Source organism: Pleurodeles waltl, chromosome 8 (assembly GCF_031143425.1).
Source record: "Pleurodeles waltl isolate 20211129_DDA chromosome 8, aPleWal1.hap1.20221129, whole genome shotgun sequence".
NCBI classification, from domain to species: domain Eukaryota; kingdom Metazoa; phylum Chordata; class Amphibia; order Caudata; family Salamandridae; genus Pleurodeles; species Pleurodeles waltl.
Window position 1 is genome coordinate 1,384,637,548 of NC_090447.1, and position 12,338 is coordinate 1,384,649,885.

The following is a 12,338-nucleotide window of genomic DNA, read 5'->3' on the forward strand; positions in this document are numbered from 1 at the left end:
TTGTAAAAAACTTGTTTCTATTTACTGCTTAGGTGGAGTACACCATCTTCAATTGGTAATTTAAAAAATAAAATGGCCACCTCGTCATTCGCTTGGTGTATGCATATTTGTTGAAGCATGTGCGTGCCTATTTAATGTGGCTGCAGCCACATGGCATCATGACGCATACATGCTCATAAGCACAGCGCATGTTCCGTCTTTCTTTTTTACTGATGCTGTACAGCATCGGCAAAAAGCATTGGCAAAGCCAATAGGTCACAAAGGTGAGACCTACTGCGTTGCCAAGGCTCCCCTGAGGGTTATTAAAACACTTCCCAGGTCAGGGATGCGTTCAGCCAGGGTGGGAGGGGAGGTCAGGGCGGCCTACATACAGCTCGCCAGCCCAGACAATGGGGCTTATCTAAAGGGGGACTGACCACACACCAAAGGAAAGCCATCCTTTTCTCGAGCTCCCTGCGGTCTACAGACACAATACAGCTTTATTGAGAAGCCCAAACACACACGCATTGCCACAGCTAACTGCACGCAGTATTTGTGTCACGTATTCCGAGGTACAAAACGTGCACCGTCCCCACTGTTGCAGAACAATACCAGCTCTGTGCGCCTGCTGCAGCCTGGGAGCGGGGATGCTGGGCCGATGGGCCTGTCAGCTGCTCTTCGCTGCAGTGCTTTTGCAGCCAGCCCCACCCAGTGCAGGCTGCGGGCTGATTACTCGGCTTTCTACCGGCGTGAGTGGGAGGCAGGCTCGCCTATAAAATTCCTGACCCGACAAAAACATGCTTTTTCAACACTGTCACGTCACGCGATCCAAGAAATGGCTGGCAGGCCTGGGAGGGAGATGGGGAGGCAGCCGCCCAGCAGTGGGTTCCTCCCAGCACTGCGCAGGGAAGAAACGCAGCTGCTAAAATGGGAAAGTCGACTCAGCTATGCTTCTTGGCGCTGGGCAGGTTTACCACAACAGTCAGCAGGCCCATGCCTGGCAGAAGCAGAATGTGTATTTTTGAGGCATCCTTGTGAGGGATGATACACAACATATGTAAAGAATGAGGATGTAAGGCCGTGAAGAATGGAAGATGCCCAAATACTTGACAAACGTGCCCTAACAGGGTAAGCATAAAGCAGTGGCGTCAAGACGCCGTTTAACCCGGAATTTAAGCACTATGCAAAAAAGCGGATTTTAGAATGTTGTGGGGTGTGTGTAAGGGTAGAGAAGTCCAATGATGTCGCACATATTGGTTAGTGTCCTACTGGCTCGTGAGAACCACGGAGGATGGAACAGAGACACAGCTGAGAGGATGCCAGCTCCATGTGTACCAGTTTGTCTGTCATGTTAACCCCCTTTTAAGATACAGCGCTAAGATGCACTTGCAAGGGATACTTCAGGGCGCGTGGTACAAGCCCCCCTGCCAGTAATAAGTCACAGCTTGTAACAAGAGGAACGGCGGAATCTGTTGAGAGGTGACTCAGGGATCACTTTGTGAGACAGTTTCATATATTAACCCCAGCCTTTCAAATGCACTCCGTTAGGGCGCCGCGGGCCTGCACCTATTTAGTGTCGGGGTCTCATGGATGAAAGATGGCCTCTGCACCGCCGTTTGCTACTGCCCAGGAGGTAGCGAGGCCTACTGCCCTCGCTTCTGTGGCACCCTCGATGCAGTGAGTGGATTACTAGGGCCGGGGTTGGGGTGTCATCTGCAATAGGGGTGCCTCAGGTAGATGATTTATTGGTGCGAGCAGCTTCGGGGAAGTGCTAAATTCCCCCGGTTGTCACACCCTGTGCGGGTTTATGTGTTTCAGTGGAACAGGGAGGGGCAGATGCGGACTCTCAGGTCGAAGGCAGACAGTTGTATTGTATGGTAATCACATTTATATAGCGCCTGTTACCCCCGGGCACAAGATTACGTGCCAGGCCAAATGCGCTCCCTACACAAAGACGTGATCTTCCAAAGGAAGCGTCAGAGACAGTCCATGGGGTGCATGCACTTGCTTCAAGCGTCTTTGCACCATGCAGTACTAACAGGTTGTAATCCAGATGTCGATTTAAACTCTCACCCCTCTAAAGTCAACTCAAGAAGTAATATTTAGCAATGTAATTGCTCTTACACAGGGTACGTGAGGGAGAAACATTACAATGAAAGGTATAACTTTCACAGTGACCTTCTGGGCGCTATATCAATAGACCCCCCCCCTGTCGCCAGGGCCTATTGCCAGGCAGGAGATACTCTTACCTGGGGCTCGACGAGCCAGCCTTCATCTTTGCCGGCGGCGGCCTCGATGTACTTGAAGGCGGAGTACAAGGGGATCTTGTGCTCGGTGCTGTACAGGGTGGCGAAGCGCGGTTCCCCGTTGTATTTCTGGCAGATCCTGACGGACGAGGGATCGGCGAAGCCCTCCGGCGGGCTCTGCTCCTTGAAAAAGAGGCTGCACTCGGCGAAGCCGTCCTCGTCGGCCCGGAGCACCCTGGCGTGCAGGGGGTGCGGGAAGGCCAGGGCGCAGAGCGCCAGCACCGCTGCCGCCTCCATCCTCCGGTCCTGGTGAGCGCTGCGCCTGCTGTGCGCTCAGCGAGCTACCTGCGCCGCAGAACAGGCTCCGCCGCGAGGCCAGGCGGGGAGGAGTGTGGAGCAGCCCACTGGGGGAAGTGAAACGTGACACCACAGACCTGCCCCGCTGGAGAGGAGGCTCTCTGCATGACGGGAGGAGCAGGGACCTGTTGGGAGCTGCAGCCGCGCTGTCAGGCTGCAGGCACTGGAGGGGTCTGGGTGGCCCACTGCCCCCTCCCCACCCGGCGCAGTCCCAGAGTCTCAGAGGGCTGGCACTGAAGGGATGTAGGGTGCCCCCTCCAATCCGGTGCAACCCTAGAGTCTCAGAGGGCTGGCACTGAAGGGATATAGGGTGCCCCCTCCAATCCGGTGCAACCCTAGAGTCTCAGAGGGCTGGCACTGAAGGGATGTAGGGTGCCCCCTCCAATCCGGTGCAACCCTAGAGTCTCAGAGGGCTGGCACTGAAGGGATGTAGGGTGCCCCTTCCAATCCGGTGCAACCCTAGAGTCTCAGACGGCTGGCACTGAAGGGATATAGGGTGCCCCCTCCAATCCGGTGCAACCCTAGAGTCTCAGAGGGCTGGCACTGAAGGGATATAGGGTGCCCCCTCCAATCCGGTGCAACCCTAGAGTCTCAGAGGGCTGGCACTGAAGGGATGTAGGGTGCCCCCTCCAATCCGGTGCAACCCTAGAGTCTCAGAGGGCTGGCACTGAAGGGATGTAGGGTGCCCCTTCCAATCCGGTGCAACCCTAGAGTCTCAGACGGCTGGCACTGAAGGGATGTAGGGTTCCCCTTCCAATCCGGTGCAACCCTAGAGTCTCAGACGGCTGGCACAGAAGGGATGTAGGGTGCCCCTTCCAATCCGGTGCAACCCTAGAGTTTCAGACTGCTGGCACTGGAGGGGTCGGAGTGCCCCCTTCCCGGCTCAACCGTTGCAATCCTAGAGTCTCAGACAGCTGGCATTTTAGTGGTCGGGGTGCCCCACTGCCCCCTCTCCACCCGGCGCAGTCCCAGAGTCTCAGAAGGTTGGCACTGAAGGGATGTACCTTCCAATCCGGCGCAACCCTAGAGTCTCAGACGGCTGGCACTGAAGGGATGTAGGGTTCCCCTTCCAATCTGGCGCAACCCTAGAGTCTCAGACGGCTGGCACTGGAGGGGTCGGGGGTCCCCCCCTCCTTCGGGGTTGCAATCCAAGAATCGCAGACTGCTGGCACTGATGGGTTATAGGGTGCCTCTCCACACCCGGTGCAGTCCTAGAGCCTCAGACGGCTGGCACTGAAGCGATCTAGGGTCCCCCTCCTCACCCGGTGTAGTTCTAGAGTCTCAGACGGCTGGCACCGGAGGTATCTAGGGCCCCCTCATCACCTGGTACAATCCTAGGGTCTCAAACTTCTGGCGATAAAGATATCTGGGGCGACCCTCCTCGCCCGCGCAGTCCCAGAGTCACAGATAGCAGTCCTAGAGTCTCATACTGCTGGCACCGAAAGGTTCTAGGGTGCCCCACCCGGTGCGATCCTAGAATCACTGACTACAGGCACTGAAGTGCCCCACTGCCTTTCCCCACCAGGTGCACTCCTAAAGTTTCTGACTGCTGGCAATGAGGCGGTCTGTGGGTGCAGACCTATAATCACAAATTGCAAGAGACAAGGGGCCCACGGTGCCTTCGCCTCACCCCCAAGCCCAGTCACAGATTTCAGACACTGAGAGCCCGGGGAGGTACCCCCTCTTCACCCTGTGGGCACCTAGAGTCACACACCACAGTCAGAGCCGCAGATCCTGGGGTGTTAATGCGCGCTCCTTACCTGATCCCACTGTGTAGAATACACGCGCTGAGGGCCCTGGACTGTCCCCTCCTCCGCCTGTACGCAGGGGCGTAGCTTGGTCAGTAAGATTGGGGGAGGGGGGGGGGGGGGCAGCATCAGATCTTCCGACAATGAGGCTGGCATTTGTGTAAATACTTTATAGGACAAGCGGGGTGATGAGAGGGGTCTATGGGGTAGTGGAAATGAAGTGGCATGCGGGCAGGTAGGAGTACTAATACAGAAAACACAATATTTTCTCAAATAACCGATATTTGTAATGACTTTAAATACAGAGAGAGAGTGTGTGTGCTTTTGTCTGTGTGTATGCAAAAATCAGTAGCGAAACCCAACTGACATCTCACCATACTCGACTGAAAGCACCATTACCCAACTGTTTGTCAGAAAAGACATGTATACGTGGGGTGTGCCACACTGAAAGCACGCCCCTTGAATCTACGCCCCTGTCTGTGCTGTTCTAGTTACAGAAGTGCTCAGGGGCCAGGGTGTGCCCCGTTCCCAATCTCAAAGTCAGGCTGTCGGGCCTGAGGGGAAAGGTGTAGCCTGTGCAGTCCTACAACCAAAGAACACCTCTCCTCACCCCAGAGTCACGGAGAGCCCCCCGATGTATAAATGCCGTCATCCAATCCCAGGGCCAGGCTGCAGGCACCTCGAGAGGTTTGGCTCTGAGCGCTCAGGGTGAGTCAGTGGGGGCTGCTGAGCTCACGAGGTGACGGGATTCAGTGACCCCGCAGACTCTGCTGAGGGGGTGTCATCCAGTGATGGGAAGTTCTGATTCTGGACAGGGAAGTGCGGGAAAGGCGGGCGCCGCCCTCTTGCTGCGTTTACCTGCTCAAGAGAGCATTCTAAACAACGTATTTCATTTTCAGTCAGTTTAACCCCCATATTCGCCTTCCTGAGCACATACGAAGAATCAGTCCTACACCCCCCTTTCTCATCCATTCTCACGGATTCCCCCATATCTCTTATTAATGTTTGGCCTTGGGCTTAAATCGGAACCCCCTGAAGGATTTGAACCTGCGACACAAGGGCTGCACGTGCGTGATCTACGTCCCTGGAGAGGAGCGTATGAATTACAAGTGCAAGAAATAAACAAGCAGAGGCAAACTAATAGGTCCGGACTGTTTTAGCTGTGTGCTAGGGCGCGAGTCACATAAAATGAGTGAGGAGACTAATTACCATGGGTAATACACAACGGCGTCACATGATGCGATGATGTCACAGGAAGTAATGCCACAAGATTATCGTATGCCTCATTTAAAACGGAATGGGCCTTTGGTACAGTCAAAGCTGAGATAAAGTCTTTACTTTATAAATGAATGGAAGATATTCGTATGGAAAATAAATATACATATACATTTACTTCTATGTGAATCCAAAGCCTTCTAACTGTAATTGTAAGTTGTATTTATATGGCGCCTACTACCCTTGATGAGGCGTTGAAGCATTTTGCGGCGAGTAGCACACTACTCTCGGACCCGAGACAAAATGTATATATGTGGGAGATTAGGGATATATGCTTCCTTTTCCCTTACGTTTGTTAAGTTTGGGCTCTTGTGATCTCATGCATTTACTCTAGTGTTATGGATAGGGATAGATTGATTGAATATTTTAGCTATTAAGGAGCAGATTTAGAGTTTGGTAGGAGTAAGTACTCCATCGCAACCATGATGGAGTACTCTTTCTGCCAGACTCTTGGTTCGCATCCCAATTTAGAGGTGGGTAGACTGCCAAGTTTACGTCGATGAACCAAAGTTTACTACTTGGCGTAAAACCTTCCTCTGACGGCCCGAGGCAGTAGCTTGCTGTCAGAGGTAAGCCATCCCACTGTCCACCCTCTTAAGGGTGGGCAGTCAGAAGACTTATTTTTTTTCCTGTCCGTCATGATGAGAGGGAGTAAAAAAGAAAAATTAAACCCACACTATAGGAGCAAACTCTCATGATTTTGGGGACATTTGTTTATTTATTATTTTAAATACAAACTCACACATTGGGGTTGGTTTTTAAAGAATAAAAAACTTGGGAAATGTTTGATGGCTGGCCATCATGTTTGACGGAGCTGCCCTTCAAACTTTTCCTACATTGACAGGAGCTACCATTACAGCAGCTCCTGCCAAAGTATTCAAATTTCTATGGGGCTGACGGATATCTGTAAATTTTGTGGTCGAAGTAAAGCAAGGGTGGCGCACATAAAGTCCTCCTCCAGCTTGTCTGTCTTTACTCCATCTGTTGAACACTTAGGGGCATATTTACGATTCCCTTGCACATCACTTTTGTGATTCAATGGTGGTCCAAAGCGCAAAAGTATATCTATGAGGCCACACAAAGCCATTTTGCCTGGCTTTGAGGGGCCTCATAGATATGGAATAAGGCAAAGCAGCGCAAATCACTGCATTGCCTTACTCTGCGCAAGGGAGGCGTTCCACAGGAGTGGTGGTGGGCAATACCCATGGATTTTGACACATCTCTAGATTTACAAGACCTTGTAAACCTGGGGATGTGCCAACACCTTACACCTCCCCAGGGGAGGCACAATTAGGGGAAATATCTTAATTTCTCCTTGTTTTTGTACCTCTTTCTATGTGTGCTGCGTTCTGCATGACGGCGCTAGGCTGCCAACACAGCGCCAGCACAGTGGGAAAGGACAGAATGTGCTGTATGCCATAGATACAGTGCATTCTGCCCTTTCCCTTTGACCCAGGTGACTTGCTGCGATGCCCTGCACCAAAAACCCATAAAAATTGACCTAAATAAGCCCCTAGCGAGTCTACATTTGAAGCGTAATCTGGGCATTAATAGACATTTAAGTATTGCCACTTTATGAAATGATGGCGACAGACATACATGGTGTGTAAATAAATATAAAACAAAGGAATTCAGACATTTATTAAAATGGTACACACTCTTGAAGATAGCATTTAAATTTGGAACCCATCATGGTGGTATTAGGGAAGACTTGAAGTCAAAGGCACTTGTTTGTGATACATAAAAACGTGTGAAAAGGTACATACGATTTGTTACCATTTGTAAATTTCATCAGCACTCCAAACTGGCTTCAGATTCATTGTGTGCTTTACAAAAACGTAATCACACATGAATAAGAGCCGAACATTTTTGATTTCACACTTACGTTTTATAAATCACATGTGTGTTTCCACATATCAATATGTGGCTTAGCTTACTAATGACACAATGTTACAATCTTCCATAAGCTACTTTGACAGACACATTTAACTTAAGGGTCGAATCATCAGTGCTTAATTTGTTCTTGTTGTTTCCGGTGCTAAGCACCAGCACTTATTTTTGAAGGCCAGGGCTTATGCTTCTGCCTCCAGCATTTGCTGCCGGCAAAAGACACATATGGGAAAGACGGAGGAAGGGAAAACCGAAAAAGCGCCACAAAGGGAGAAAGAAGAAAGCTGCAAGAAGGGGCAGTGAGTGGCTTTACATCGATTGAAGAGGCCCGAGATGGCCTCAGGATTATGCTGCCTCAGGATTCCGTGTTCACACATTCAATTGCAGCAGCCGTGTGTTTAGGTGGAGGGCTTTGGGCACCGGCATCTTTTTATTTACAAATTAAGCACTGGGGTCGATAGTTTGTTAGTGTTAGCAACATCGTGGGGTCACCCTACAAATGAACGAGATACCATAAAATGTTTGCATATGTAAACCAGTCACACTGCTGACGAAAAAAATGACACCACAAACACCTCCCAGCCTCCCCCTTCCTCGGGGTATTCGGAAATGGGGAGCCTCTCCTAAAGCCAGCACCCATCCCCAACTTGTGCCGTCTGTATATGTTCCTCATTGTAAGGGCTGTATGGTGTGTTGACAGTCACACAACACACACAACACATATCCATTGACAGGTAGATGTTTGTTGGAAGTATGGATGGATTTACATCCTTGTGATGTATACTGGGATGAATGGATGGTTAGCTGCTTGTGGGTGGGTGAGAAGATGGATGGCTGTCAATGCATAGCTGGATGGACACGTGGGTGGATGGAGGACTGCTGGTTATGGGTTGGTGGATGAATGTTTGCATGCAGGTGGATGGATATGTACCTCCATGAAGGGAAGGAAGTGGCAGAAAGAATAACCTGGACCAAGATTAGGCGTGAGTAAAAGCAAGAGTAGGAGTACGTGCGAAAAAGTGTAAGAAAGAGTAGGCACAAGAGTAAGTTGGCGTGAAGAGAAGGAATAAGAGTAAGCATAAGAAGGAGTAAGAGTAGAAGTAGGAATAACATTAGGAGCCAGCATGAGTAACGGCAGTAGTATGTTGGTGTAAGAGGCTGAAGCAGATTTAAGAGAAGGAGTGTATGGAAGTATTATTAAGTTATTAAAAGTTCATAAGAGCAAACAGGAATAATTATAAGTGAAATTAAGAGAAACAGTGGACATAAGTAGGAGTAAGAGTTCGTGTAAGTATAAGTCCTCCTCCTTACTCCTCACTCAGGAAGGCGTAGCATTTTGACGCATTCCCACGTGCTGCATCTTTGTAAATCTGGGAATCTGCCAAAGTCCATGGGTGGGTGCCTAGGAATGTCCATGCTCCTCCCATGGAATGTCTCCCAAGCTGAAATGTAACGTAACGCAGAGCAAGCAGCTGCCTTGCATTACATTTCTTTACAAAGCCACACACATCAGGCTTTGCGTTGCTTTGTAAATATTACTGAAGCCTTTGCATTGTCCTTTTGTCGCCTTGCGTGATGCAAGGCAAAGCAAATGTCTCATAAATATGGGCCCCTGTCTGCAGTGGGTAGCTTCATAGCTTTAAAACTGACAGTGGGTTTCCAAAAATGTAGTATGAATTAAAATATGTATACAATGTATTACCAGAGCTGTCTGACATTTTACATATAATCATATTTCTCTCTTTTCAATGAAATTGTAATTTCTTTATTATCTGGAAGTTATGCATAACTGGCAAAACACAAATACAAAACATAAAACTAGACAGGACTCCACTGGGGCAAATACAGGTGTCTTGCTAGAAGCAATGCCATGTGTTTTACGCTTTGAGGTCATTAGACCCTAGCTTTTGTTCTGTGCTGTGGGGCGGCAGAGGCTTTGCCTACACTAGTCAGGAGGGAGACTGATCATCATATTTGGATTGGATGCTTGTTTATTCTTTTCCTGGAGCATTTTCAGCAAAACATTCTTGTTGGAAATGGCCCTTTCTGCAGCTTCCCCCTGTCTTTTTTTGCTTCAGACCTCCTGTTTTTGATTCTGTGATGAATATCGTTTTTGCTGGCTTTAGGACTATGGGCACTTTACCACTGCTGACCAGTGCTAAAACACAAGTGCTTTCTGTCTTAATTGTATTGATAATCGGTTTATCCATGATTGAAATATTTGATTTACCAGTAAGTCCCTAGTAAAGTACACCATGTGTGCCCAGGACATGTAAATCAAATGCTACTAGTGGGCCTGCGGCATTGAGTGTGCCATCCACATGAGTAGCCCTGTTAACATGTCTCAGATCTGCCACTGCAGTGTCTTTGTGGACAGCTTTTACTGCCAGTTTGATCTGGCAAGTGCACCCACTTGCCAGGTCCAAACCTTCCTTTTTCATACATGTCAGTCACCCCTGAAGTAGGTCCAATGCAGCCCCATGGGCAGGGTGCAGTGTATTTAAAAGGTAGGGCATGTACTGTTGTGTTTTACATTTCCTGATAGTGAAATACTGCTAAATGCGGGGTTCACTATTACAAGGCCTGTCTCTCCCATAGGTTAACATGGGGATTGTCCTGAAATATCTTTTAAGTGTTATTTCCCATTGGGAACAGATAGAGATATGGAGTTTGGGGTCTTTGCACTCACAATCTAAAAATACATCTTTTGGTGAAGTCGGTTTTTAAATTGTAAGTTTGAAAAAGCCTCTTTTAGAAAGTGGGCATTTTCTTGCTTAACCGTTCTGAGCCTCTGTCTGGCTATGGAATACACACCTGGGGCAGGATGACAGTTGGGCTGTTTGTGATTTCAGTGTGTCTACACAGTGTGAATTCAGTGTGTCTACACCTCAGCTCCCTTTGTGTGACTGTCTAGTCACACAAAGGGAGCTGAGGTGTGCCCTGCATACTCTGATGAGTCTTCCTAAGCTAGAGAGGTAGGAAGAGCTGAAACTTACACTTGAATAGGGCTGTGCCTGTCCTTACACAAAGCAGTCTCCAACCCCTTGGGGTGTGTCTGGGGATAGGGCAAGAAAGACAGGGTCTGGTGCACTACAAAGAATTCCTGAAGTTTGCCTACTTCAAAGGCAGAAATGAGTGTAAGTTTTGGCCTCCACTTCAGAACACTTCAGAACACTTCTGGACTGAGGACATTCTGACAGGAAGAAGAACTGTATGCTGTAGGAGGAGCTGCCACTTTGTCTGTTGCTTTGTTGTGCTGGCCTGCTGCTTGCTGCTTCTGTCCTGGGAGTGAAAGGACTGGACATTGCTTTCTACATCCTGCTTTCCAAGGTTGTATAAGGGCTTCAACTGAGCTTGCCTCCTCTTAAGAAGTCTCAGGGACATCAAAGACTTCACCTGCCAGTGCCTAAACTCTTCTGCTGAGAGGCCTGTCTTGTCAAGTGGTGCCAAGTCCAGTCCATGGGCCCTTGGAAGTGGAAACTAGTGTCCTGAGGAAGAAGCATCGGATCACCACGGCTGAAAAGCAAAGCATCATCTGACTTGCAGCAGATGAATTGACGCAGCGCCTGCCTTCCGGCTGAGGACTGAGCGCAGTGCCTGCATTACAGTGGAAGGATCAATGCAGCACGTGTAGGACCGGTGCAGCACCTGTTCCACCACAGCTCTATTGTCACAGTGCACCTGGATTTTCACATGCATCGTCCATGGGCGTCATATTCGCATCGACCCTGCACCACAGCAAGGAGCCAAGGCTGCATAACTGGAAACCAATGCATCACCTCTCCTGCGAGGAGAGAATGTACACATCACCTCCCCTGTCAGTAAGGAACCAACGCATCACCTCCCCTGTGCAGAAAGGAACCGATGCATTGCCTTGTTTTCCAGCGCCTCACCTCCTCTGTCGCCTGCATCGTCTTTGTTTTTTACCTATCCCAGGTAATGTGTTTTAAAAAGAGACAACCATTGATTCCTCTGGATTAAGACTCTTTGCTACTTTTTAGAAGTGATATCTTTGCTTGTGTATGTTAGATCTTTGTTGTTTCGGTCTTGTTTTATTCAGATAAATATTGGCTATTTTTCTAAACTGATGTGGAGTACTTTTGTGGTGTTTTCCTTGTGTTACTGTGTGTGTGTGCGTGTGTGTGCGTGTGTGTGTGTACAAATACTTTACAAATTGCCTCTTAGATAATCCCGACTGCCTGAGCCAAGCTACTAATGGGGTGAGCAAGTGTTATCTTAGGAGTCTAACCCCCTTACCATGACTAACGTGAGGGTCCATTCTTGGACAGGGTGTAAACTGACGGCCAACTAGAGACCCCATTTCTAACAATTCTCATAAGTGTAGAAGCAACTTTACCATCTTGCCACACTTATATGTCCTTACTAATATGTTTGGCTTTCTTAATATTGTTCTTATTCTTATTCAGATATCACAATCAAACATAGCCATTATGGGGGTCATTACAACATTGGCGGTAAATGCCGCTTACCGCCATGCAGAAGACCGCCAACACACCGCCGCAGAATTCTGCCACAGCTATTACGACCCACAGCTCGGAATCCGCCAAAATCCAGACACCCACATAAGTCCGCCACACCAAAGGTCAGTGATAAACTGGCGATAACAAAACCTCCACCGTCACGCCAACAGAAATACGCCCACACTATCACGACCCACGAATCCACGCGGCAGTCTTTCAACCGCGGTAAACCACTGGCGTACACACCGCCGCGTTCAAAATACACACACATTTACCACATTGGACGATTCGAAATACACACACCTGATACACATACACACACCACTCCCACACACCCAATACAATATAAAACACCCGCCCAC

The 12,338-nt window shown here is 49.1% G+C and overlaps 1 protein-coding gene across 1 annotated transcript in view; it reads right to left on the minus strand.

Moving 5' to 3' along the window:
* The window catches only part of ENDOD1 (endonuclease domain containing 1), a 46,678-nt gene extending 44,026 nt beyond the window's left edge, over nucleotides 1-2,652 (minus strand). Inside the window, exon 1 of the mRNA XM_069202411.1 lies at nucleotides 2,229-2,652. Within this exon, the coding sequence (XP_069058512.1) occupies nucleotides 2,229-2,522 (294 nt within the window). The 5' untranslated portion in view covers nucleotides 2,523-2,652. The remainder of the gene's footprint in view (nucleotides 1-2,228) is intronic.
* Nucleotides 2,653-12,338: the final 9,686 nt, after the last annotated feature.